General features: G+C 34.8%; 2 protein-coding genes across 10 annotated transcripts in view; one reads left to right on the top strand and one right to left on the bottom strand.

Moving 5' to 3' along the window:
* LOC143222402 (peptidyl-glycine alpha-amidating monooxygenase A-like) overlaps positions 1 to 7,169 on the bottom strand; it is a 61,606-nt gene extending 54,437 nt beyond the window's left edge. Inside the window, exon 1 of one of the 3 annotated variants that reach the window (XM_076448872.1) lies at positions 7,109 to 7,169. In XM_076448872.1, coding sequence (XP_076304987.1) covers positions 7,109 to 7,154 — 46 coding nt within the window. In that variant the 5' untranslated portion in view covers positions 7,155 to 7,169. Of the gene's footprint in view, positions 1 to 1,683; positions 1,935 to 5,286; positions 6,285 to 7,108 lie in introns of those variants that run through there. The other 2 variants (XM_076448875.1, XM_076448876.1) reach the window with 2 other exon arrangements.
* Positions 126 to 27,896, top strand: LOC143222403 (sulfide:quinone oxidoreductase, mitochondrial-like). Of its 7 annotated transcripts, none has more exons than XM_076448879.1 (11): positions 197 to 280; positions 6,824 to 6,890; positions 9,045 to 9,289; positions 12,843 to 13,013; positions 13,416 to 13,469; positions 14,628 to 14,822; positions 16,526 to 16,744; positions 23,763 to 23,946; positions 24,767 to 24,834; positions 25,030 to 25,208; positions 26,942 to 27,896. In XM_076448879.1, exons 3-11 carry the CDS (start codon positions 9,071 to 9,073, stop codon positions 27,000 to 27,002), a joined length of 1,350 nt encoding a protein of 449 aa, XP_076304994.1. In that variant the 5' UTR covers positions 197 to 280; positions 6,824 to 6,890; positions 9,045 to 9,070; the 3' UTR covers positions 27,003 to 27,896. The 7 variants fall into 7 exon arrangements, with proteins under 7 accessions (XP_076304993.1, XP_076304999.1, XP_076304994.1 ...); XM_076448880.1 differs by lacking the exon at positions 197 to 280 and adding an exon at positions 3,772 to 3,791; XM_076448881.1 differs by lacking the exon at positions 197 to 280 and adding an exon at positions 6,505 to 6,573.

The following is a 27,896-nucleotide window of genomic DNA, read 5'->3' as shown; positions in this document are numbered from 1 at the left end:
AATGTCAAATAACTTCTAAATTACAACTGAAATTTCAGGCAGTTTCAAACTGTAATAAGTAACGTAATAAATCGAAGACTTGTATGAGATAAATTATATGTAACAGCTATTAAATTAAAACTATATCTGTGGTTGACAGCCTGTGAGAAACGAGTTAGTAGGTCACGTGACTACAGCACTCTATCTTACGTTATGTGTTTTATTTCTTCCCGGCTAGTACTACTCGAGTATGTAAGCATTTGATATTGTCTTGCAACTGAGACCAGAATCAAAGTGAAAGGTAGGATTTTCTTCGCTTTGTAAAAATCAAACACAATGTAATTATGAATGTAGTTTGTCTGGGAAAAATAGAACTCACAGTGTTTTTCTGGTTATACCATCTATGCAATAGCACGTATAAAATAAAACTAATAATGCTTGAACTCTCAAGTTTCATTTAGTATATTAACTTAAATAATAAATTTGTCTTTAACTTTAAATCCGCTAATAGGCCCGCTAATCTGTAATGATATTAATATACAACTTAAACGATATATTTGTTTAGGCCTGTCTCATGTTTTTGCAATTACAACTTGGGGCCTACTGTCGCTAGAGTGCACTGTAGAGTGTACGTCAACGTTTCTTTTCAGTCAGAGTTAGCTACCCACAGATTACAAAAAAACACAAACAATTCGGTAGTGAATATTCATAATTATACATTTTTGTTACGTGTAGAGATTAGAATGCATTGTTTCATAATATGATTATTCTCGCTGTTAATATTAACGATTACTGGATTTCAATGCCTTTAGTGTTTACGTAACATTTTATGTCAAATGATAAGAATTGACAAATTACTTGATAAGAATGAGAAAAAATTTAAGAACTTGTAAAATGTATGCCACAATATCAGCTGTTTACAAGTGTATAAAATAGTAACACCAAAATGCAGGTTGTAATCGTACGCCTTTAGATCTTGTGTATACTTGCAACACCGAACGTATAATGCTTGTGTTCACTTTGAGTTTTTAATAGGCACAAGAGGCGAAAACTGCTGAATCATGCTTCCTTGGCGTCCCTCGTACATTAGTAGCATAATTTTGTTGTTCTGCGATCTTCAAGTAACAAAATTACGATAATTTATACATTTTTTAAATACTTATTACATGATTAAGTGTTCACAGAATAATTTAAGCGCTATGGATACGTATTTTATTAAAATAAATTTGATAACGGGATGCCACGTTATCGTGACAAATTCTTCCAGTTATCAAGTGCGAGCGTTGACGTCAACACTAACGATTTCTAGGTAAAATGTCAGAACAAGAAATGATAATAAATAACAACCATCACATTCCAAGAAGGCTAATGGGGTTGAACAATATGGAAGTACAAAGAACATTTCAGTATTATTTTTACCTCCTTGCCTTTAATAGTATCCTTCCAATGGTAGTTGATAAAGAAGCGACGTAATACATGCGAGGGACTATTTGAGCTGGTGTGCTTATGTTTGACGTATACACTAAAATATTTATTTCAAAGCTCTATGTTTTAGAGAAACGTCCAGATCAGTAAATATTCTTTGAGTTATGTTTTTGTTTTTGTGTGAAATTCATGTTTTGTTGGTTTTGTTCTTTGAACACAGTGATATTGTGTGCAACTGATGCATGGTTCATTTTGTGCACTAATAAATTATCTACTTACCGTATTTATCGGTTAATAAGCCGAATCGCCGAATAAGCCGAGGCCAATTTTCAGCTCTGAAAATGAGGGTTTTTGCTTATTACCGCCCAATAAGCCGAAGCCATTTTTAAGAAGTGACAAGTTTCTTCAAAATGATTTCTTAGTCTCGTTTCAGCGTCAGCATGCATGTTGTGTGTGATCATTGGCGTTCTGTAGTAAAGCAGAACGTGTCGTATTGAGACAGAGATGGAATCAATATGTCATTCGTTATTGGCTCCACCCACTGTAATTAGGTAACCAATGAAATTCCAGAAACAACGTTTCACTGTAGTCTTAACGTGCTTTGCTGATGGGACAAAATTACCGCCTATGGTAATTTTCAAAATAAAAACATTTCCTAAAAAGAAGAAATTTCCGAAAGGAGTGATCGGCCATTAAGCCGACCCTCAAAAATCAGGTCCAAAATTTAGGGCCAGAAATTCGGCTTATTAGGCGGAAAATACGGTATGTTTTGAATTTGAAAAAAAAATCATATTTTATTTTTCCAATAAGAAGGGTTTAGTGAATGCAACTATGAAACTTCTGGGGTTCAGTACCTCCAACAAGGTTAAGAACCACTGTTCTAGATCAATAACACACACACACATATCACAAAATTCTCCGTGTTCATCTGTTTATCCGTTATCTAACTACAACTAGGTCTCTGGGTCAATCTTAATTAAACTTTGTAGAATGAGAGTTAATGCGAGGGGGGTCAGGCCCGGCATGGCCAAGCGTGTTAAGGCGTACGACTCGTAATCTGAGGGTCGCGGGTTCGCATCCCGTTCGCGCTAAACATGCTCGCCCTTTCAGCCGTGGGAGCGTTATAATGTTACGGTCAATCCCACTATTTGTTAGTAAAAGAGTAGCCCAACAGTTGGCAGTGGGTGGTGATGACTAGCTGCCTTCCCTCTAGTCTTACACTGCTAAATTAGGGACGGCTAGCACAGATAGCCCTCGAGTAGCTTTGTGCGAAATTCAAAAACAAACAAACAAACAAGCGAGGGAGGTCATCACAACTCCCATTATCCACATATAATTGCTGTTATTGAGCATTCATTATCTCTGACTTGAGTTAACCTTAACTACATTCATATATAGCTCCACTCCTTAGGCACACAAAAACTTTATTAAACTTTCTATAACACAACATGGAGAGGAAGGGAACTCAAACGTCTTGCACATCGCTAGCACTCTCTATGGAGAATGTTGTTGTTTTGAATTGAGCACAAAGCTACACAATGGGCTATTTGTGCTTTGCCCACCACGGGTATCGAAACCCGGTTTTTAGCGTTCTAAGTCCGAAGACATACCGCTGAGCCACTAAGGGGCTCTTTATGAAGGAACGAAATTAAAACAAATAGCTGCCGCTATTGTATTAATCCATAAAATTTGCCAAAATTTCTACTCAAACAATTACTATGCGGTAGATATAAACAGCTATTTCTTGAGTTCCGCTTACATCAAAGTTTGATCCGTAACCTTCAACTTCAGCCCGTAAGACACTTTTGTGATCAATGACCGTCAATTAGTTAATCACATGAAACACTGTGGAAGGACATTGAGGGCTGGGTTTTGAAAGTGGGTAACATAAAGCACTCCAATCACCGCTATTTTGGCCGCTACCTCTTCCTACAAAGTCACGTTGACCACCTCAGAGGTTATGCAGTGTTTTAAGTATATACATATTGAATTCTTAAAGGTTGTACAACACTTTTGATGAGGTAATAATGAATACTGTGATAATATGTTTTGTTTTAAATAATTGGCATGAAAGTTAGAATTTTTGTGTTATTTATCATAATATTTATCCCCATATTTTATTAAAGTTAAAAATATGTACAAAGGACGAGTATTTCAGCTAATTTGTAGTATGTGTGCGTGTGTTTTCTTATAGCGAAGCCACATCAGACTATCTGCTGAGTCCACCGAGGGGAGTCGAATCCCTGATTTTAGCGTCGTAAATTCTTACTTACCGTTGTACCAGCGGAGAAAAATTTGAACTATATACAAGTTAACACTGGTCCTTCCCTGGAATATGAAGTCCCTTGACCAATCCAACTATGGAAAGAAAACTATATACTAAACTTGTATAAATAGTATTAAATAACCTTTGACAAAGATTAATATTCATAAATAATTAAGTCGTTTATGTAATATGTAAAAATTAAAAGAATTACAGTTTTGGTTAATAAATCAAAACTTTTCTTCACGTAATTACATAAACTGTTTGTTTGTTTTTAAATTTCGCGCAAAGCTACACGAGGGCTGCCTGCGTTAGCCGTCCCTAATTTTGCAGTGTAAGACTAGAGGGAAGGCAGCTAGTCATCACCACCCACCGCCAACTCGTGGACTACTCTTTTACCAATGTTTCTTCAGTTTGTTCACGTAGTTTTGATGAAGCCTTCTCTGAAGTTAACCATTTTGGCAGTTATCGCGTCAGTGTATTTCCAAAGACAATCATGATGTATGATCTTTGACTAGTACCACAGGACTTTATGAATTCTATAGACCACATCATTAGTTATTTCGACTACAGCATCAAGTTGCTCACAAAATCTATTTAACTGTGGAGGTAGTGCAGTTGTAGTCCTATTGTTTCGTTGATTGCAGAACCATATACCATACCAGCATGATGAAATCCAGTATTATCAATGTGTACATCATGTCCACTTTTCTTCTTGTCACCAGTTCACTCAAGTCTTGCTCAGATAAATTGGTGTATGACACAAGGGACAAAATTGTTTGGTGAATTTGATTAGCAGAAACTGTAAATCAGTATTGAAATTGATTAGCAATTAGCAAGTCTTGTCTAGCATCTTTCTAACACATATCATTGAGCAATAAAAATAAAGACATCTATTAATGAAAAAAGGAGGTACATTACATAGTAATGTTTGTATTCAAACAAAGTGTGTATTAGTTTCGTATTTGAAAAATGTGGCGTGTTGATGGTCTGTTTGTTTTTGAATTTCACACAAAGCTACTCGAAGGCTATCTATGCTAGCCGTCCCTAATTTTGCAGTGTAAGACTAGAGGGAAGGCAGCTAGTCATCACCATCCAACGCCAACTCTTGAGCTACTCTTTTAACAACGAATAGTGGGATTGACCGTCACCTTATAATGTCCCCACGGCTGAAAGGGCGAGCATGTTTGGCGCAACGGGGATGCGAACCCGCAACCCTCAGATTACGAGTCGCACGCCTTAACACACTTGGCCATGCCAGGCCGCCCCTCAAAGAAGTACGAAGTTTAACGTAAATTATTTATTATAATATTGCTATCTCTCAGTTGAAGCATAATTTTTATAGCCATCAAATAGATATAATAAAACATTTTTATTCACGTGAGCAATTTGGATTATGTAATTTGATGGCGTGACGTGAGCCGCATGTTCCTCGAGCGAATTACAACTTAAATGGCGCGACTAGTAGAAAAAACATGTTTCAAAAGGCAAAAGAGTCATAATAATTATCAAGCGTTGGAAGTTAGCTTATGCAAAGGGTTCAGAGTGTAGCACCAAAAAAATTATCCAAGACAAAGTTCTGAAGCATGTTATGAAGAATAGAAGAGAACTTATCTAACCTCATGAAAGATTTGGAAAGGCTTTCCCGATTATCTTACCCAGACATACTTCGTAAAATAACGGATTTGTTGCCACATGACCAATTTAAAGATGTCAAAACAGACTGGAATATGAAAATTGGGTTGAAGTAAAATAGGTGTACACTCTTAAGAACTGCTTCCAATACTGTGTCTTTCAACAACACGCACTCCTTGGATCTTACTGGATCATTCTGACCATGCATGACCAAGTGGTTAGGGCGCTTGACTTGTAATCTGAGGATCGCAGTTTCGAATTTCCGTCACACGAAACATGCACGCCCATTTAGCCGTGGGAGTGCTACAATGTTACCGTCAGTCCCACTATTCATTGATAAAAGAGTAGCCCAATTAGCGGTGGACCATTGAGGCGCGATGTGTAGGTAATTCTTTGCCCATCCTGGATTGAACTTAGTGTCATACTCTGTAGCAACTTGATGTTTTGCCTGTTTGTTTTATTTTGATATCGATGAACCGTCAAATATTTAACTACATTCACTCTTCTCGATTTACTAGATTGACAGACGGCGTGTTCTTAATTGCATGTGACGGATTATTTATTATCAGGTCAATAAAGAACCAATCACATGACGCGATAAACTCGCACAGACACTATCAATTTTAAACTGGGCCTTCGTTTGTTTGTTTGTGTTTTGACTTTCGCACAAAGCTACTCGAGGGCTATCTGTGCTAGCCGTCCCTAATTTAGCAGTGTAAGACTAGAGGGAAGGCAGCTAATCATCACCACCCACCGCTAACTCTTGGGCTACTCTTTTACCAACGAATAGTGGGATTGATCGTAACATTGTAATGCCACCACGGTTGAAAGGGCGAGCATGTATAGTGCGACCGGGATTCGAACCCGCGATCCTCATATTATGAGTTGAACGCCGTAACCCACCTGGCCTTGCCGAGCCTCCACTAATTGAATCCCAATAGGCCTGCAATTCAAATTTTGAGCAAACTGCATAAACTAGTGGAATCTGTTCCATTAAAGAAATGAGTCAAATATATCATTACTATGCCATAGAATTATTCCAGAATTTAAAATAAAAACTAAACATCAAGGAGTTTTTATTTCATGATAATTGCTGCTAGGCGTTACCAAGGTTCATTGAATTACGTATGCAACAACTTAACGTTAATTACAGTTGCTTTATGTAAAGTTTTGCGACATCTATTGAAACTATTTCTCGATAATTGACGAGCAGAGAAGTGATATTAAGTCAATATTTTTGCGGTCTTAAACAGTGCTGAGTCATTTTTTTTGTAAGTAGAAATATCTGTTCTTGACATATTTCTGAGGAATGATTTGTAAATTTTTCAAATATTGAAAGGATCACTGTTAGCTTACAAATTCGTCATGACTGCAATTTCGAACTTGTAACGCTGTGTAGAGCAAAGACGTAAGCGTCTTCTGCTCACTTATACTATAGTAATGTTTTTAAAATAAAAGTTGTTGTATTTTAGGAATGTTTTATATACCGTTTTTGACTAATATGTCACTTTCCCTTCATAGAAATACGATATTAAGCAATATGCTTTCCTACGCATTCCTGCGATAACAACAAAAACGGTTACCACACGTAAGTACGAATAACGAAAAATTACGTAATGTTAATTTATTACCGTCTTGAATAAAGACACTAACTATGAGACTTACTAAGAGACGGTTTTAGCGGTTGGGTAGATTAGAACCCGGATGTGAAAACGTCGTATCTGTTTGAAACAGCTTATTATTGAAATTATTTCAAAACAGTTTCTTCACTATAACTTGAAAATATCTACTTACATCAATACTTACCTCTTATTTCAGTTATCGTTGCACCATTTAGTTGATCAATACACATTTAGAAGTGTACATCCTTCAATTAATAACGCCAGAAATAGTTCTCAAACGTATGAAATGGGTTACACTATTGTGATACGCCCAAGTCTGGACATCTTAGGATATCTTAATTACTGCGAAGTTAAAAAAAAAAAAATAGAAACAAGCACTCATGGCACTAGGCTACAGTGTGAACACTCGCATTTTTTTATGCTTGTAAAACTAATGATTACGGAAGTACGAGCTAGTGTTATGTTTATGTATTATTAAGCTCCAGCCTTCAGTAATGTAAATGAATGGTGTTACAGCAGCAAAGTATGAACAACAAAGCTTTAAGAATATCCTTAACGACGACCTATTTTATTGAAATTGAAGGAACCTTAACTTTTTAGTGTATTTATAAATTAGCATCAAATTCTGATCAGAAGTGATACTTCTGTTGAGTTCCCCATGAAAATTGCATTTACAGTCATTGAAATAGCCAAGGCTGGAGTTAGATATCGTGGGCCTCCAATATAAACTTTACCCTATTCTCAACAGGAGTTGGTTCTCAAGTGTAGCTTTTGAATGCTTCCTTGTGCTAGCTTGCTAGTTTCTTTACTCTCAAAATAAATATTTTAGTTTTAGTTAGTGTGATCGTGAGCTAGTAAATTACATTTCAAACTTTGAAATAGTTATTTTAAACTAAATTATTTTTTAAATTGTTACTTCCTTTTAATTCAGACCTGGTAATAAGTATCTGATTGTATACTTTTATGGAAATCATTGTAACCAAATTTGATGGATTGAATTCTATTTCTATAATCTCTTAAAATGAAAAAGTAAATAGATTGCTTAAAGTTTTTGAAAGATTAGTACTGTTTTTGCCCACATTATGTAAAATAGAAATATCACTTTAGGATTATAGTAATAATAGGAGTATTAGCTTAGGATTGTAGTAACACCATTTTTGTAAATATTTGTATTTAGGATAAAGACCACTGCTCTCCAACTTTGCACTTTCAATTAAAATGAATGGTTAATAGCTTGCATGGTTGGGGTCTCCTTGAAGGATAAAATTAGAATGTAAAAACACTGGGAATGTGAGATTCTATGTTCAATATGTACATATAATATCAAAATAAGATAGAAAATATTTTAAAATTTACCAGTTGTGGCACAGCAACTCTGGGAATGGCTCCCAGTTTTTTTTTTCTCAAGTACCAACTTTTAGCTCTTAACTCCATCTATTGACTGATTTGAGACTAATTACAGTTGCATCTATTGAGGATTCCCTCTTGTTTATGTATTGGCACAGTACTTGTTTCTGGTAATAACTGTAAAACAACATATCTACTACACCATTATTGTTGTGTTTTTAACGTTTTTTAATGTTTTTATTTGGATGAGTTTTAGAATTTAAGAGTTAAATATGTGGGTTTTTGAAATGTAAAGGACAGAATTGGATGTGAATTTGGATAAGTAATTGTTAGATACTGATGTTACAGGTATATTATGTTTTAAACTGCTAAATCTAACTATTATGGCAAAGAAAATTTGATCAGTAGTCTTAGGAATTATTGGTGAGAATGTAACAATATGCACAGATATTGTATTAGCTAAGTGTAAGGTTAGTATTCAATCCAGTACAATAGTTTTACTAGGTTGTTTAATTTTTTACAAACAAAGTTTACAGTGAGCTATTATTTGTGTTTCTATCTGTTTATAAGTTGTTTAACATCACGATATTTTGAAATTTAAGTCAGGATCTCAACATGTCTCCCTCTTTGGTTTCTTTATGGGAAAAAAAAATCTTCATCTATTGACATGTTTGTCATTTGTGTGTGTGTTAACTGTGAAGAAACTGAAAAATTTATCAAGGAAAAATATTTACTTTCTTATTTTAAGCTTTTGTTTTTGTTTTATCTAATAGATTTTTGAAAACTCAGACTGGCCATCATGTTGACAAAGTCACTAACATCATCAAGGCTTTCCCACGTACCATGTGGAATTGTGGGAATGATTTCATCACAGGCATTTTCCACCACGGCTTCTCGAGAGGAAAAGAAAAGTTACAAGTTAGTTGTGGTTGGAGGAGGATCAGGGGGAATTACAATGTCTGCAAAATTTGGTTCTAAACTGGGAAAAGGAAACACAGGGATCATAGAACCTATGGAGGTATGTATGTCATAAACTTGTTAATAGTTAAAAGTTGAAGGATATACTAGTTATTTGTGGTTGGAGGAGGATCAGGGGGAATTAGAATGTCTGCAAAATTTGGTTCTAAACTGGGAAAAGGAGACACAGGGATCATAGAACTTATGGAGGTATGTATGTCATAAATTTGATAATAGTTAAAAGTTTAAAGAATACTACCTTTAAAGGGTTAGAAATTCAACATATTTGAGTTCTGAAGTGACAAAAAATATTTCTATATTAAGTTATATATTCTAGATAATTTCCCCATTTTACCTGGTATTTTTTTATGCTATAAATGCCAGAAAAATTAATTAAAGTTCCTAATTATATTAAAAATGTGAGTTTGAACTATATGATGACAATGAGCTAAAAGGGATGACTAGACTGTTGGGGTGCTCGACTTCCAATCTGAGGGTTGCAGGTTCAAATCCCAGTCACACCAAACATGCTCACCCTTTCAGCTATGGAGGTTTTATAATGTGATGATGAATTCCACTATTTGTTGGTAAAAGAGTAGCCCAAGAGTTGGTAATGGGTGCTTTCCCTCTAGTCTTATATTGCTTAATTACACTATGCAACAAAATTTTTGCTTTTCCTTGTTCCTGGGTGGAAAGTGTTACTTCCTAATTGCTTATGCCTAAAGTATATGGAGAAAGACCTATTTTTCTCTTCAGACTTTGTTTTTGTGTTCTGGATAATGAAAATTTCAAACTTACCCATTTTCCAGAACATTCCAGGTAGATTTTGTGCTGAGTAGCTGATAGAGAATTTTCTTAAACTTACAAGAATTTTCAAGAACTTTCTAGAATGTTGTAGAGCTTATGAGAATTTACAAGAACCTTTTATAATTTTCTAGAACTTTCCATAGTAATATATATATACAGGGGCTCACCACTTCATTTTAGTTCTAGCTACCCAAGTGAACACATAAACCTATCTGATTTTATCAGAGATGGCATCAAGAAGCTGTGAGCATTCTCCAGACGCATTCTGCTATGTGTGTGGTCAATTTATCAAGACGAGCGAAAAAGTACTCTGTGACAGCATTTGCTAAAATGTGTGAAGCCTACAAGGCATATTTCAACATGTCTGTTATGGATCAAGACAAACCCTGGGCAAATCATTTTACCTGTGAACACTGCAAAAAAACTCTAGAAGGTAAGATGGATAATTTTTGCTTGCTTGAAGAGTAAGATGTTATATTATACAAATGTTAGACCTTTCAAAATTTAAATATTTTTAATTAATTTTTATTTTTTAATTTCCAATAGTATAGAAAAAATATCACATATAAAATATTTTGAATGAACCTCTTACACATTAGTTGTGGATGAAACAAATTTATTCTTCATAATAACGATTTTATTTTGCTCTTTTTCAGAATGGTACAGATGGGGAAAGAGAGCCATGAAGTTTGCTATTTCAAGAATTTGGCATGAACCAATGACCACTCAAGCAATTGCTACTTTTGCATGGTGGACCCTTCCAAATGTCAGGCTGGCAAGAATGTATATGCTATCATGTATCCGGACCTTCCGTCATTCATCGCCCCAGTGCCACACTACCCTGAATTCCCTGTACCCACTCTGCCAGAGACAAAGCAGCTATCCTCAGAAGAGAGCAGTAAATCATAAGAGGAGGTAGACGTTGAAGATCCAGATTATAATTTCAGAGGTGCAGCTGGTGAGAGAAACCCATACTACCCCAACCAAAGAGACCTCAATGACTTGATCAGAGATTTTGGTTTAACAAAGTCGAATGCCAAGCTTTTGACAATTAGGCTCAAGGAGTGGCATTTGTTAGATGAAAGTTTGCAAGTCAGAGGAAGCGTCATCGACTTTCTTCAAGCTTCTTCAATCGTCAAGATGGGCTCTGTTTTATTCAGACCTTATGTAAATGAAAATGTGCAAATTTGCTCATTTTTACATATAAAATAGGCTAATTTCTAAATTTCATTATCCAGGTAATAAAAGCAAAGTTTGAAGGGAATAATTGCCATTTTCTGTACTTTTACAACATCAGCAATTAAAAAATAACACATACTATCCAGATAGTCCTTGTGTAGCTTTGCATGAAACTAAAAAAGAAACAAACAAAACAAGACATAAAAGTTGTAAGTATGTGTTTGAAAGCTGTTTTATTCCTTTGGGACAAGTAAGTTAATTAAAATAGGTATGAGTATTATATTTTGTTCCATCTGGTGGAAGATAAAACAAACATTAAGTGGTTCATAAACATGTGTAAGAATAGAAAAGCTTTATGGTATGAAATGGTTTGGCATTACTTTTACATTATAGTTTAATATGGATTTACTCCAAATGCATGGATGTGTGCAGGGGAAACAAGGGGGAGCATCCCCCCCTGGAAAATGAAAAATAGTTCTTTATTCGTTCAGCATGTGTATATGAATATTTTGTATTCACAATTTCACACTACTTTGGTCTCCATGCAAGAATTTCTGCAGTGAACCATGTACAAGTATTAATTTACTCTGTTATAACTTCTGTCTTTTGAACTGTTGAGATATGCCTTGGTCCCACACTGGTGTAGTGGTAAGTCTAGAGATTTACAATGCAAAAATCAGGGGTTCGATTCCCCTTGGTGGACTCAGCAGATAGCCTGATGTGGCTTTGTTATAAGAAAACACATACAGATATGCTTTGTGGTTTATAAATCCAATATGAATATTTTATCACAAAATGATTTTGACAATTAAGAATTTGCTTGAAAATGTACTCTTGTTGTATACTCTTGTATAGTGTTTACTGTTGCAATCAGTATCTTATTGATTAGAATAGAATGTTGTCCTTGAAACATTCGATTTTGTTATTTTTTGTAGCTGGATTAGAACCTCCAGTAAAGTTAATATTTGAGTGTGCACAAGTTTTTTTTTTTCACGGAAATATTTATTGAGGAGGCGTAGATTCTGGAACTTGTTAATTGCTCTGAATGTCGAAAAAATTATTGCAAAAGCAGTTTTTTTGGGAAAAAACTTTATTTTTAAATTGTTTTTGAGTTTAATGAACTTAGTTCAGAGTTTCCATAGTAATAATAATTGATAATTCCAGAATTAAAAGAAACAAAGTATATGAATTATAGCACAACATATTTGTTCACCTTTCACTTGTGTACGTCTTCCAGTGGGTCAGCGGTAAGATTACCGACTTGCAATCTAAAATCAGGTGTTTGAATTTACACTATTGACATAATGCAAATAAACGTGTAGCTTTGCACTAAGACGTTAGCACATGCAAAATAGTCTACTAAAACTACGATAAAATATTCTGGAATATTTGTTAATTGATTTTAATTAATATATTAATTATTTTAGTGACTTTATAAAGTGCTATTCTTCATAAGTTAGTTTTAAAACTTTTATAAATTGTGAATTGTTTGTTGAGATAAAAATTTTGTATCCAGTATAGTGTTTAAACATAATTTATGCTCAGATAGTAACTATCAGCTGATATGTAGAAGTGAGTTTCTAGTCGTCAACAAATATTCACTTGAATAATGTTTAATTTCCACACAGACTCATTATTATCAACCGTATTGGACACTAGTCGGGGGTGGCATGAAGAATGTTGAAAACAGTGGTCGTCCAATGAAAAGCGTCATCCCCAAAACAGTAGATTGGATCAAAGACAGAGTTGTGTCTTTTGAACCTGATAAAAATGTGGTTCACACTAAGAATGGGCACGAGGTAATGGGAAAATATACTTATAGAATGTAACAATGTGATATTGTCTCCTAAATGGGACAACAGTAAATTTATGAACTTACAATTTTAAAATCTAGGGTTTAATTCCTGTGTAGTTGTCACAGAATATAGCTGAATGTGTCTTTTTTTTTTTTCGAAAGCAGACATAGAAATGGTATAATAGTTTTAAGGCTTACTGGTAAAAACAGTTGTGTAAATATAGAGATGGTTCAGTTTGATCTGAATGACATTTCTTATAACGATGTTCAGCTTTAACGAATTATATTAGATGTAAGTATTTCTAACTTTAAGTAAAATAATTAAAACTGAATAAAAACGTAATATACTTGTATAAAGAAAGGTTTTACTTTGGATACAAGTTGACTTTGAATTTTTTGTTTCCAGATATCGTACGATTACCTGATAGTGTCGATGGGATTAAAGCTAGACTTTCAAAAGGTAAACTCAGTGGTGTGATTTGTTTAACTCTCAACTTATTAACTGTTTAGTACAACTACTGGTGGTATGCATTACATTGAACAACCTTTTATTATTGCTTGTTAAAACACTTCCTGTAAAGAAATAATTAAACAAAATGGGCGGAGTCACTCATATTATATCTACGATACTTTGGAAATCCCAGCAACTATTAGCAGGATCCGTTGCTATGTCAATGATATATTTCTGTTTGTTTTTTCATGATTCATATGTTTATAAAAACATATTTATATGTTGTAGAGTGGGAGTAATTCTAAGGCAAAGAGTATTTATGTTGTTATAAACTTATCATGTAACAAGATAGTTAGAATGCTTGGTGATGGTTTAATGATTGTCAGTATAAAAATCATTGTATGTTTTCACTAGAGTTATCTTCAGTAATTCAAGACTTGAAACTGATTTTGTCTGTAGCTATCATTTACATGTATTGGAAATTCTTTTCTTTGACAAAGCAAAACATTATATTCGACTCAAACAAGTACTAATAAAAGTTAAAATCATGGACACAGATTTTGCTATGGATTCTGAATTATGAAGAAACAGTATTTAAAAGTAAAGGAAACATTATTAAGAGCTATGAATATTGAGCCTTGCAAATTAACTTTCAAATTTTATATTGGCAACAATGGAAGTTTAAATCAATTATTAGTTTAAAAGTTAATGGATATAAATTATTAAATTAACTATTCACATGTCCCCCAATGACATAGCAGTGTGTCTGTGGACTTACAATATTAGAAATTGGATTTTGATACACATGATGTGCAGAGCACAGATAGCCTATTGTGTAGCTTTGTGCTTAACTTCAAAACAAACAAACAAATTGTTCATACTTTTTGTTAGTCAAGTAAATTTTTTTCTTGGATTGCTTAGAGTCGAGTACAGATCCCATTTTATTTTGGTATTTTGGAATAATTTTGTAGTGTCATATAAATTTTCAAATTTAGTTTTAAGCAAGCTTGACACTTTCAGTCAACATTCCACAACAACCTGACATGATCTTTGTTTGTAAGTGTTTGGCTTTTCTGGAATCATTTTCTCACTCTCATGATAAACCAAAATCCCATATTTTTTTACATACAGAATTTGTAACTTATCAGTTTTGATAAACTTCAACAGATTAAAGGCTTACCAGAAGCTTTTCAAACCCCTGGAGTTTGTTCCAACTATTCACTGCATACAGTTACCAAAACGCCTCAAGCAATGAAGGACTTTAAAGAGGGCAATGCACTTTTTACGTTACCCAACACACCCATCAAGTGTGCTGGAGCACCTCAGAAAGTCATGTACCTTACTGATGCTTACATGAGAAAGGTAAGTTGTTTTAATGGACTTTTCTTACTGTTATTCCAACAAACAAAAAGTAATGATAACAAAAATCCACCACTATGATAAAAATAGTTTAGCAACTGAAAAACAAAAAGTGTTTTATCTTAACTTTTATTATGCCTTCTGTACTATTTTTTGATTTATCTATTTTCTGTTTGTTTATATTTCACTTACGAGCTTACTTAGGGCCAAATACAGAGTATCCCAGAAGTCAATCTGCTTTATCTATGTACCTTTATATTTTTGCAGGCAATAGATGCACCTCAGGTTTAATAACTAAGTAATTGGTTCTTAGAGAGAAATATAAACTTTTTTGTTCTCCAACTGCGACCAAATACAAGTCAAAGTTCACTTTAACATGTGTACTATTTATAGTAGTCTGACTCTGCCCCCTGGTATATACTATGTAACATCTGTTTATTGTACTCGACACCTTCACGGACATGACTGTGTAGACTGTCAGATTAGATACACATTCAATTTCATTAACCTATTGATGAAGAAATCAGGTGGTGGGAGGTCTTGTGACCTTGCTGGTCAAGGCCTGTTTTCTTCCTGCTTCGTTCAGTGATAGGAGAAGGCTATTGAGATAATCATGTACAATGACATTACAATATGGCAGTGATCTGTCTCTTTAGGATTGTTAAGGATGCCATCAGACAAACATTGTGGCTTCAGAAATTGCTGAAACATATCTAATTAACTGTGCCACAGACAAATGTTTCCATGTAAGCATATATTGATCTTCACCTTAGTTATTCTAAACCAATCATCCATCTTTTAGTGCATCATGTTTCATCAACAAGCCAATCATCCATCTTTAGTGCATCATGTTCCATTTGATGAATTATTATGGTTGCTTATCACCTTAAGTGCCATTAAGTCTATTGAATAATCTACAAGTGGAGAAAGTTAATTCATCAGCAAATGAAATACGGTTCATAATATTATTGTCCTCCATAGTCTCGAGCCACCAGTGGACTGTAGCAATATCTGCTGTAGGTACATTGGACAACTTGTATGTCACTTGAATCCTTTGAAATGAACTTAAACATTCTTTGCAGTGTCTGTTGAGTAAGGAACATCCATCTCAATATATTCATGATGTACAAACTTTCTGTATCTGTGGCTGAATATATCTCTTACTCTCTCCACACATTCTTGTCAGGCAGGTACACATCTGCTGAGTTTCTCTACAATACAGATCATGCTAAGTATGCTGCTTAAACAGGAGCTTGCAGATTTTACTACATGTTGAGGCAGCTTTATGAAATTAACTGGCACAGGCAGATTGTACCTCATCAAAGGCTAATAGTTTAGCAACACAGCTTCCATCATATTTTTAACTTGTAAACGTTTCTTAGTCTAGTGCATGGCTATAATCGTGAAAGAAAATGAGCTGTATCACAAGTCTGTTTCAAAGAAGTATCGTGTCATTTGAGAATCCTTTGACTTTACCTGTATGTGTAAAATGCAAATGAAATTTTAAGATTATTCACTGTTTCCCAAGAGTGTAACCTGTGTGCAAGATGTCACAGACACATGCTCACTTCCTCTGAATATTAAAATTACTGTTTTTTTAATTTTTATGAATTCTGATTAACTTTAAGTATATTAAACTGTTAAACACGTAAATAAACCTTTGAAACCATCCAGTGAAAGTAACTTTATATTTTTTTCATTATTAGGTTGGGAAAAGAGACAAAGCCAATTTTATCTATAACACAGCTTTAGGGGTTATGTTCAGTGCTCCAAAATATGCTGCTGAGTTGCTGAAGGTTGCTAAAGATAGAGGAATTGCTGTAAACTTCCAACACAACCTCATTGAAGTGAATTCTGACAAGAAAGAAGCAGTATTTGAAAAGTTGTCAAGTGACAAAGAACCTAAAGAAACTGTGACATATCCAGTAATTTTCGTTTCACTTGTTTGTTCTTTTGTTTTAATTTATTAGATTTTTAATAATGTAATTGGTTTGTTTTTGTTATGAATATATTAACTTTTCTATTATTTTTTAATTAGGTTTGTTATCACTTTGAATACTTCTCGAAGGTGTGTGTAGATATTTTACAGGGTTCTGTGTCATCAGTGAGTGGCATAGATATAAAGAGTTGTTAAGATAGAACCTTGTTTATGGTACTGCGTAGATGCCCAATGATTAAGCTTCTTTGGTTAGTGGTACAAATAGATTTTGGTATATTTATACATTTTTGGATGACTAAATACAACTTTACCACAGTTAGAATTACAAGTCATGATATCCATTCTGAAATGGAATATTTATGTTAAATTAATTGTTAACTCCCCTTGGTGTGAGTTCCTGTACATGGTAAGGAGACCTCCCAGGGAAGGTTCTGTTCTTTCAGTTTAGCTCCTCAGGGATCTAAACATCCACCCACATATATGCCATGTGTGGTGACCCGTCTAGAGGAGGAGAGGATCCTGGTGATTAAGGATCCCTAACACACCACTTTGGTCTTGAATTCCTGCAGGCAGGTAGCCTTGGGGTGGCCTCCCATGGGTCAGTCGGCTGGTCCACTTGGGCTAGGGTTAGCTAAGTACCAGTGTTGGATGTCTCAACAGGTATTGTGGACATTGTATCTGATGCTGGTGTTTGGGTATAATGCTCACAAAACCCTGGCATTGCTGCAGTGTTCTTGTTTGGTATTGTAGTGCGTCTCCTTGTAGGACTTCATGGCGGGTGGGGTCAGTGAGCACCGAAATATTCCTTTTTTTTTATGGATCCTCCAAATAAAAACTTAAATAAAATAGTGAAAAAACAGTCCATAGGTAAACGACCATCTCTTCAAAATTCTGAGCAGCAATCTTTAACATCTGTAACACCTGTACCTTGTTTTCTTATACTACATTTTTTTCCAGACAAATCTGTGGGCAAATGTCTCCCTTTTTCATTCAGAAGGGACTAGTGGGACTTGCTGGCTTTCCAAACTCAGTAAAGAAGCTTTGCTCTGGTGACATATTGGTGGAAACATCCACCTCTCAACACAGTGAACTCCTCTTGCATTGAAAGGCAATTGGGGGATATATCAATTGAAGTTGCACTTCATGCTACTTTGAATTCATCATGAGGAGTTATTGTTGAGAGGGATTTGAAGAACATCCCAGAGTTGGAGATTCTCGCTGGTTTCTCCAGCCAAAGAGTTTTTGTAGTGAGGCAAATCTCCATTCTTAAAGATGGAATTATGATGCTGACCAATATTCTCATTTTAATGTTTACGTCACCTCTTCCATCTGCTACCATCAAGGCAGGTTATCTTGATTGTAGGGTATGGTTATGCATTCCAAACCATCTCAGATGTTTCCAGGGTCAGTGGTTCAGTCACTTGATGATGTCATGTCGTGGTTCTTTGACGTGTGTTCGTTGTAGTGGCAATGACCATGATGCCTGTGAGTGTGAAATGGACCCTCATTCCATCAGTTGCAATGACTCTCACCCATCCTTCTTTCATTCTTGCCCAAAATGGTTGGAAGGAAAATAGATGCAGCATTTGAAAACGATTCATAACATTACTTACCCTGAGGCTTGAAAATCCAAAGATCCACTTCCTTCAGTTCTGGGTACAGACATTTCCCTGGATACATCATCTTCTCCCACCCCAAGATGCAAAACGATCACTCATTCAAGTCTTCAATCGCTGGAATCCTCTTTCAACAGCAAAGACCTGTCCAGTTGACCCAGGGCAGGATCCATGGAGGTCAATAGACCCCCTCAAATAAAGACAGTAAAGAAAAAAAGATGTGGTTGTAAATAGAAGGGTTCTTCACCCAATTTTCCTACACATAAATAAAAATGGCCACCTCGATACAATGGAACTGTTGAGGTTTATGCTATAATCTGGATGACATTGAAACACTGATTGCTTTCTACCATTCTGTTTGTCTTTCCTTTCAGGAAACATTTCTGAAACCTGCCAATACAGTCACCTTTTGGTGGTTTTCTTTGTACAGAAATGACAGGCTGTGTGATGGATGAGTGCATGGAGGGTGGCTCTGTTGGTTGATCAGCATGTGCTCACCCTTTCTTTGCCACTCGACACACCCTTGGAGGTTGTACCATCACTTTTTGTTCTATCTACCTTTTGCCTGGAGAGACCTATGTTTAATCAGACCTTGATGCTCTTATTGAACAGTTCCCATCTTCCTTTTTATTCCTGGGTGACTTTGATGGACATCATCTCCTCTGAGGAAGTGCTGATATTGGTAGAAGGGTATGCTCTCTGATCATAGCCTTTCACTTTACCGTAGTGGTTTTTATACTAATTTTCATGCACCTAGTCAGTCCTTTACTGCTGTTGATCTCTAAGTTTACTCCCCTTCACTATTATTCTACTTTCCATGGAGAGTTGACAATAATTCACGAGGCAATGATCATTTTCCTATAATTTTGAGAGAGACTGGCTGTGGTCAATGCCACCTGATCTGCAATCTCCAGTAGAAGCTGGATCAAGCAAACTTGCCCTCTTTCATTGCTCTCACAGAACATGATCCTGTTCGATAGCCATCAATAGATGACTGTGTGGCAGCGGTAACTGACTGTATTATACAAGCATCTACTCAATTTATTCCTAAAACCTTGTCACGTTTTCCACAATATTCTCATCTGTGGTGGAATCCTACCTGCCATATGGCACGGAAGGCTCAAAAATGGGCCTGGGAGACTTTGTAGGTATCCCACACTCTCACATCCCATTACTTTCCAGCAGGCTTGTGCACATGCTTGGTGGGTAAGATGTCAAACCTAGAAGGAATCTTGGATTAAGTTCACAACCAGCATATCTTCTACCACAGGTTCCAAAGTCATATGTGACAAGATTTGAAAGGTCAGTGGGCAATATAATCTGTCTCCCTCTCGATCTTGCTTTCTGATGGCCAAGAATTAGCTGATACTCGGAGCATTGCTGATACTCTCGGTGAAAGCTTGTGGCAGGTATCTAGAACTTCTGCTTCTTCCACTACCTTCTTAGCCATCAAGACTCAGGCAGAGCAATCGCCTCTTTCCTTTCAAGCTGATTGTCTCTATGTCTGTAATCGTCCCTTTGCACTGGTGGAACTCAGACTGACTCTTCATTGGTCTAGCAATACATCAGTTGGACTTGATGTACATTATGAAATGCTCTGCCATCTATCTCCAGCTTCTCTTGCTATTCATCTGATTTTAACTGGATCTTGCAGGCTATTGTTTTCCTAATTCTTGGCTCTAGGCTATTGTCCTACCTTTCTCTAAGCCTGGGAAGGATCTCAAGATTCCTTCAAACTACTGTGCAATTTTTTAACAAGCTGCCTCTGTAAGACCTTAGAGAGGATGGTTAATGCTCCTCTTGTTTGGTTTCTGAAATCAAACAACCTCCTCTTGCCCACCCAGTGTGGGTTCCGGAAGACATCACTCCACCACGGACCACCTGAGTCAACTTGAAACATCAATCAGAGAAAACTTTCTCAAATGACATCTAGTATCAATATTCTTTGACATTGAGAAGGCTTACGATACAACATGGAGGAATGGCACTTTGCGAGACCTCCATATATATATATGGGGTACGTGGCCATTTGCCCATTTTTAATAAAAATTAATGGATGGGAGATTCCAAGTTTGTGTGGGTTCAACACTTTCCAGTTCTTTTCTACAGAAACTTGGAGTCTCTCAGGGCTGTGTTTTGAGTGTCACACTTTTCAATATAAAGATTAATGCCATCACTGAACAACTCCCTCTTACTGTTGCAAATGGGCTCTTTGTCAATAACTTTCACATGTCCTGTCAGTTATCGAACATGAGGTATATCGAGTAGCAACTACAGACTGCCCTCAATCATTTACTGAAGTGGAACACAGCAAATGGCTTTAATTTCTCTCTCTAAAGCTGTTTGCATGCACTTTTGCTGCTAACGGGGGTATTCAACCTGATCCTGAACTTTGTATCAGTGAAGTTGTACTGCCTGTGGTCCCTGAGACAAAGTTCTTGAGGCTTGTCTTTGACTGTAAGGTGACCTTTATACCACACATCAAGCAGCTATGGTTCTAATGTACAAGAGCATTGAACATCCTTCATGTCCTCTCTTCCACCACTTGGGCAGTGGATAGATGTTCTGTGCTAAAGGATATATCATGCACTTATTCGATTGAATCTTGACTATGGACCACTGGTTTATGGCTCTGCCAGACCTATTGGCCTTAAAGATGTTGGATCCCATTCATCATCAAGAACTTCAACTCTGCACTGGGGCTTTCTGCACTTCCCCAGTTCAGAGCTTATACATAGTCTCATGAACCTTCTTTGCACCTCTGCCATTTGCAACTGTCTACTAAAGCATCCCACCTGGGGTTGTGTTTTCCTTCTTCGATGGGTCAGGCTTTTTCAGAACAGATGATCTGCCATTGCTTCTTTTGGCTTTTATATCCAGGTACAGTTAGATGAATTGAACCTGTCCTTGGATAATATTGCTGTATCCACTGGTCAACCCATCCCACCATGGCTTCTTACAGTCCCAAATTGTGACCCGTCATTAAGTCATCTGAGAAAAGTAGACACTCCTGATTGGAAATACTGTTTGCTATTTGCTAAACATCTTTTGAACCATCCTTCCATTCCTATTTATACAGACTGTTCAAAATTAAGTGACTGTGTAGGCTCTGCCATAGATTGTTGTGGTTAGGTAGTTGTGCACAGAATCCCCTCTACAGCTGCTGTATTCACTGCTGAACCGTATGCCATTTCTCTTGCCCTGGATCACATAGAAGCTAAGCACTACTCAAACTGCACTTTATATTGACTCGCTTAGTTCTCTGCTGACCCTGGAATTGCTGCACGTTAGTTCACACCCTGTTCTCGCCGATATTCAAAACTGACTGGCCAATTTCTCTTTAACATCTACTTCTATCCAGTTTTTCTGGATACTGGACCATGTTGGTATTCGCAGGAACAAGTTTGTCAACACTGCAGCTAAATCTTATCTGCTCTGGCACTGTCACCACTGTGCCTGTTCCATATGTGGACTATGGTCCTGTATTCAGGGCTTGGCTTTGTGCCAGTTGGCAGTCGACTTGGAGTGAACAACGTGAAAACAAGCTTTTCCAAATAAAACCCTCTATTGGACTTTGGCCATTTTGCATCCGTAAGGATTGGAAAGAGGAAGTTGTTCTAACTAGACTAGACATTGGTCACAGTTTTTTATGTGATTGTTTTCTTTTATTTGGGACTGATGCACCAACATGTGTGTGTGTAATGCTCAGGTCACAATAAGCCACATTTTACTGTCTTGCTGTTATAATGACTCTCAATGAGGGCACCATTTTAAACGTGTTCTGTCCCAAGGTATATCCATAACATTAGACAGTGTTGTTGATGATGGTGACACTGTCCACCTTAGAAATGTTTTTAGTAATTTTAAAGTCCATTAATCTTTTTAATATTATTTAAGTTTTTTAATTTATACATTAGACCTTTTTTAACGTGATTCCCTTTTAATAATTAAAGTACATCCAGTTCGATATGAAATTAGCAAATGGCTGTAACGTCAAATAACTTGAAACCAGGACTAGAAAGGCCAACTTCAGGTGACTAACGCTGCTGTTTGAACTATCCGTTAGTCATCCTGGTGACTTATTAAGATTTTGCCACGTCTTTTAAAACATTTACTTTCTGAAAATGATCATAATGTCAAATGACTCGGAACCAGGACTGGAAAGGGCGACTTCAGATGACTGATGGTGGCTTTTAAACTTGCCTGTTAGTCTTTCTGGTGAGTTATTATAATTATAATTCTGCCTTAACAACTTGTATTACTGTAGGTTTTCTCTTAACGTTGTAGACTAGATGTAAACATGGGTTTAATGCTGTTTATGTTTTTTTAAACTTTGTTTTGTTTTACCTTAATTTCCTTTTATGAATTTTACTAATTTTACTTTAACTTTTCACAGAATGTTTGGCACAGAGTGTGTAGCTACTTTGTGTGCCATAAAACACCAAACCAACCTACTAATTGTTAACTCTGGATTATCAGTTTTAAAACTTTGATTAGAAATGTAGAATAACTGACTTAGCACTTCTGCGGTCTGTAGTTACGTGGGTGTAAGATTAATTTTTCTTTAAAATGACAACAAGATCTGTATAGGTTTGTTAATACACTTGTTAAAAACCAAAACAAGACCCCTAATATAAAATTATTACAAGAATATTAAATAATAAAGTACCTTGAGCAACAAAAATATTTTCTGTTGTAAGAATCATTAGTTGACACACAAAGAATAGATATATTATTAAATAAAAATTTAAAAATATAAGTACTTGGATAAAAAGAAATATTAAGACATCATTAAAGAAATAACAGAAAAAGTAAGTTAATTTTTATTAATACAAATTTCCCAGAAAAAATAAACAAGATATTTGTTAACACAGCTATTTTACCACAGAATTTGGTGGTGACTTATTGGTAAGGTTCTGTAAAGAAAATTGTTAATTAGAGAAACATTGCAGCGAGTATATACAACATCTAAATACTATTTAAGATTGGAATTCCGTAGTTCCAAAACAGCTGATCTGCCCTAATGCCAAACAAAAATATTTCCTGAACAGTATCTAGGGGCTAACACAAATCACATCTGGTGTAAAACCCATAATGGGCAAACTAAGCAAAGTGTGAGAAACACTTGTAATGTGATTCTGGTTATTTTTGTTAATCTACAAAGTGCTCTTTGGGAAAACTTGTTCTGGGAATTGATAACACTTTTAAATTCTAATTTCAACTATCTTAACATTTTAAGAATTAGTCAAAAATTCAAGTTTAATAGCTGCATGATCTATGCATTATTACTTGACGTGAAAGATATCATTATCATGACATTTGAATTAAGTGATATCTGCTTGTGACATGTACAAAGTACACGACTTGAAAGAAAATACTATTTTTCAGTATGAGATGATTCATGTTACACCACCAATGAGCACTCCAGAAGAACTTCAGAAGAGCCCCCTAGTGGACACTTCAGGTTATCTTGCTCTTAATAAACATACTTTACAACATGTTAAATATCCCAATATATTTGGAATTGGTGACTGTACTAATGTTCCAACTTCAAAAACAGCTGCAGCTATTGGTAAGTTAACCAAGGAAGTTAATGTATTTCTCCTTAAGTTGTATTTGTTAAACTTTACGCATTTTGTTTGTTTTATTTTGGGTGATACTTAAATAATTCAAAATATAAACATGACATGTTAAAGAAAAATAAAGAATATTTTTATCAGTCTTTACGTTTTATTAACCTTTCATTGATTTCTGTAGAAGTCCTCATCTATGTGAATCTGTTAAGGTAAACATTGAAGAAATTACATGAGGGTATTTCACTAATGAATTTCATGGTAAATGTTATTTTAAAGTTTTGAATTGGAATTTTCTTTTATGAATATTAAAGTTTGAAATGACTAATTATAATCTACAGGATGTTCCGAAAGTCACTGAGCAGTTTTGTAATTATATTTTATTCGGTCTATTTCAAGCCAGCAACTGATAGCGATGTTTAGAAACAAAGATCCTTTAAAGAAGGATCCAAGCCTGTAGTGATGCCAAGGGGGGTCACTTTCAACATAGTTTATAATTGTCATTCATATTTACCTCCTGTATTCTACATTGAAACATGCCTGTTAATAAATATACAAGTGCACAGTGACTTTCCGAACACCCTGTATATAAGTTAATTTCTGTAACGCATTTTTACTTGAGATATATTTAATTTGAGTTTTGTATTCACTCAATTTACGGTTACTCAAATAAAGAATTGTTCGTATAATATAATATAAAACTATGAAAACTGGTAGTGTGATGTTGTTAATACAATACCTAATTATTTCCAAATGACCCAAAATAAGGTTCACTTAGGATGTATTGAAATAAAAAATAAATGCTATTTTTCTGTTTAGCTAGTCAGAGTGGAATTCTGAGAAAGAACTTGAAAGCTGTAATGGCAGGAAAACCACTACCAAGCCAGGTATAAATAACCTTTACAGTAATACATTACTTAATGTGAAGGATGCTAGAGTTAAGATTATTTCTTTTGCTACCCTTTCTTTGACAGTTTCTTATATTTCTTGTTTTATGTTGAACATATACTTCTAAAATATGGGGGAGGAACACAGGGGTGAGTGCTTGATGATAAATTAGTTTGTTATGTGCTTATTTTTAGTACGATGGATACACGTCCTGTCCATTGATTACTGGATACAACAAATGTATCCTGGCAGAATTTGACTTTGACTTGAAGCCATTGGAGACATTTCCTATTGATCAGGGGAAGGAACGTCGGCTTATGTGGCACGTTAAAAAGGACTTCATGCCACCACTCTATTGGCATCTTTTACTGAAGTAGGTTTTTCATCACTTAATATCATATTCTGAAAAAATGTTTTGATTTTAAATTTAAAAATAAATTTGAGTTACTTTAAAAACACTGTTAAATTTGAGCTCATTTAAAAAAAACTTAAATTTGAGCTCATTTAAAAAGCAAACCATTAAATTTGAGCTTCTTTAAAAAAACAAACCGTTAAATTTGAGCTTCTTTAAAAAAGCAAACCGTTAAATTTGAGGTCCTTTAAAAAAGCAAACCGTTAAATTTGAGCTCATTTAAAAAAGCAAACCGTTAAATTTGAGCTTCTTTAAAAAAGCAAACCGTTAAATTTGAGCTTCTTTAAAAAAGCAAACTGTTAAATTTGAGGTCCTTTAAAAAGCAAACCGTTAAATTTGAGCTCCTTTAAAAAAGCAAACTGTTAAATTTGAGCTCCTTTAAAATAAAAAAAACCTGTTAGAATAGCCTTATCTTTTTTGTCTAAAGAAACTTTGAGGTCAGAGATTTAGTATAAAGAATACTGTAGGATACATAATTTACAATTTTACTACAGTTCAATATTTACTCCTTTTTATCGGAAATGTTGACATTTCAAACTCACTATTTTGAGGTTTATCTGCTAACGGAGGTTTGATTTATGTGAAATTAGTGATGTTAGAAAAAAACTGTCATAAAATATGAGGCTTATGAAGACCTGTTTTAACTTTCTATCTTTCTTTAACTAGTTTGTGATTGACTTAAAATTTGTCTAAAGCTGTCAGATCAGTTTAAAACTAAGTTTTACTTGCTTGACTTGTAAATGCATTTATGTTCATATTTTTAGCTCAAATCAAAATAACTGATTTGTTGTGTCTTATGTTTAAAGATAGTGAGATTTGTTTTCAGTAGAGTGCTTTCAGAATTTGACTGACACATCTGTAGTAATTAACTTAAAAATATTACTATAAATTATATTTATCAAAGTAGTAAATTTTATGATAAGCAGATGTTCGAGTCATCTATTATATTGAGTCTTACTTTGTAAAGAAACGCTGGACAGTTGTGTTTATTTTTGCAAAACTTATTGTAGAAGATTTTAATAGTGTTAGTCTAGAGTCTTGCAAATCAAAGTGGTATAAAATGCTATGTCTTTTGTGCAAGTTTCATAAAATTCAGTCAATATTTTCTAATACCTGTCATAAGAGATGTTTTGATAAATTAAATTACCTTTATTTTGGCTAGGAACTATAAGAAAAAATTAGTAAAGAAAACTGAATACCCTTGCTTTTGAACTAGCTTGACAAGTTTTTAGTTTTGTTTACAGAATGGTCTCACTAGAATATTTGTAGGTTTTGTACTGTAGGTTCAGTTATGCAGATTGAAACAGGTATGTCACACGTATTTGGTGAGTAACATAGATTCGATTGACAGGTCCTAGACATTTGGCGTGTAAAATGTGAGCTAGGTTGTATACACTTTCAACAAATACACTGCACGCTCAGGTTGTAGACATTTGTAATGAATACACCATAGGTTCAGGTTGCACATAGAAGTAGGGTGTAAGACTTGAGGATTATTTTCTTGTCATCAGTACACTTAATATCAAGTTTCACACCAAAATATATTATCCTGTTTGTATGTTCTTAAAGTACATTAGGCTTAGATTGAATATCCTTAATGGCAGACAGCATAGTTAATGTTTAGGCACATTAGTAAAGCTTGTAGGAACATGCTAAATATTTTGTTTTCTAATAATTGTTATTTCATTGTTCAGAGGCTGGTGGGAAGGACCTTGGCCTTTCAGGAAGCTCTTCCACTTAGGAATGTCTCGATGAAAGTGTAATAACTTGCACATTGTAGTAATGTTTGTGTTTTTGTTAAAGCAAAAATGTAACATTTTAGATTTTTTTAAGTAATTTTATGAGGTGACTGGATTTTTCACCCTTACATAAAAAATATATTTTTGAAAGAGCAATAGTATATATCTTTTATAATAGTTACACAAATCACAACAATAAAGTATGATAAATTAGAATTTCCCAGATATGTTTTGCTTATAAAATACGAGTACAATGTGATAGGTAATTTATACATATAACTGGATTTAAGGATCCTTAAAGAAATATAGTAATGTTTGATATATATATATATATATGTAAAATGTAGTTTAATAATAAACATCCTTACCCAGTGGCTCAACAGCAAGCCTGAAGGCTTACAACACTAAAAATCAGGTTTAAATACCTTAGCACAAATAGTCCATTGTGTAGGTTTGTGTTTAACAAGGAAGAAACAATAAGCAGTATTCTTTATTTTTATTTTGTCATTGTGGTAAAACAATGTTTTACATTTTGATAAAATTAAAAAAAAGCAAACCAGAAAACACCAAAGTATTTTGTTTTGAATTCTAAGAGGTACATTCAAAGAATGAAATTTAAAAATTAAAACTACACATGTTATTTATCTATATTTCAGTTTTTTTTTTATCTCAGCTCTTTTCTTGTTTGAATCACACTGACTTTGTTAGTAAATTTGGGATGACTCGATTTATACCCTAAGGTTTGTAAAAAAAATAAATACATTTCAAAATATCTTTGTAACTGCCAGTATACTTATTAAATTGTAGAATATCTTTTGTCGAAAAAATAAAAATAAATAAAACAACTATTTGTGAGATGTAATATAGTTCATTCTAAGAAAATAAAATATTGTTTATCAGAAATTAAAAA

Source organism: Tachypleus tridentatus, chromosome 8 (genome assembly GCF_004210375.1).
Source record: "Tachypleus tridentatus isolate NWPU-2018 chromosome 8, ASM421037v1, whole genome shotgun sequence".
Lineage (NCBI taxonomy): Eukaryota > Metazoa > Arthropoda > Merostomata > Xiphosura > Limulidae > Tachypleus > Tachypleus tridentatus.
Note: the sequence above shows the minus strand (reverse complement) of the source record. Positions and strands in the feature narration are given on the sequence as shown.

Bases quoted from the DNA above. Each gene is read 5' to 3' on its own strand.
- LOC143222403 (XM_076448878.1), top strand. From the start codon at position 9,071: ATGTTGACAAAGTCACTAACATCATCAAGGCTTTCCCACGTACCATGT. The intron at 13,470-14,627 runs GTAAACTCAGTG...AAACTTCAACAG, and splicing joins TAAAGCTAGACTTTCAAAAG to ATTAAAGGCTTACCAGAAGC. The intron at 14,823-16,525 runs GTAAGTTGTTTT...TTTCATTATTAG, and splicing joins CTGATGCTTACATGAGAAAG to GTTGGGAAAAGAGACAAAGC.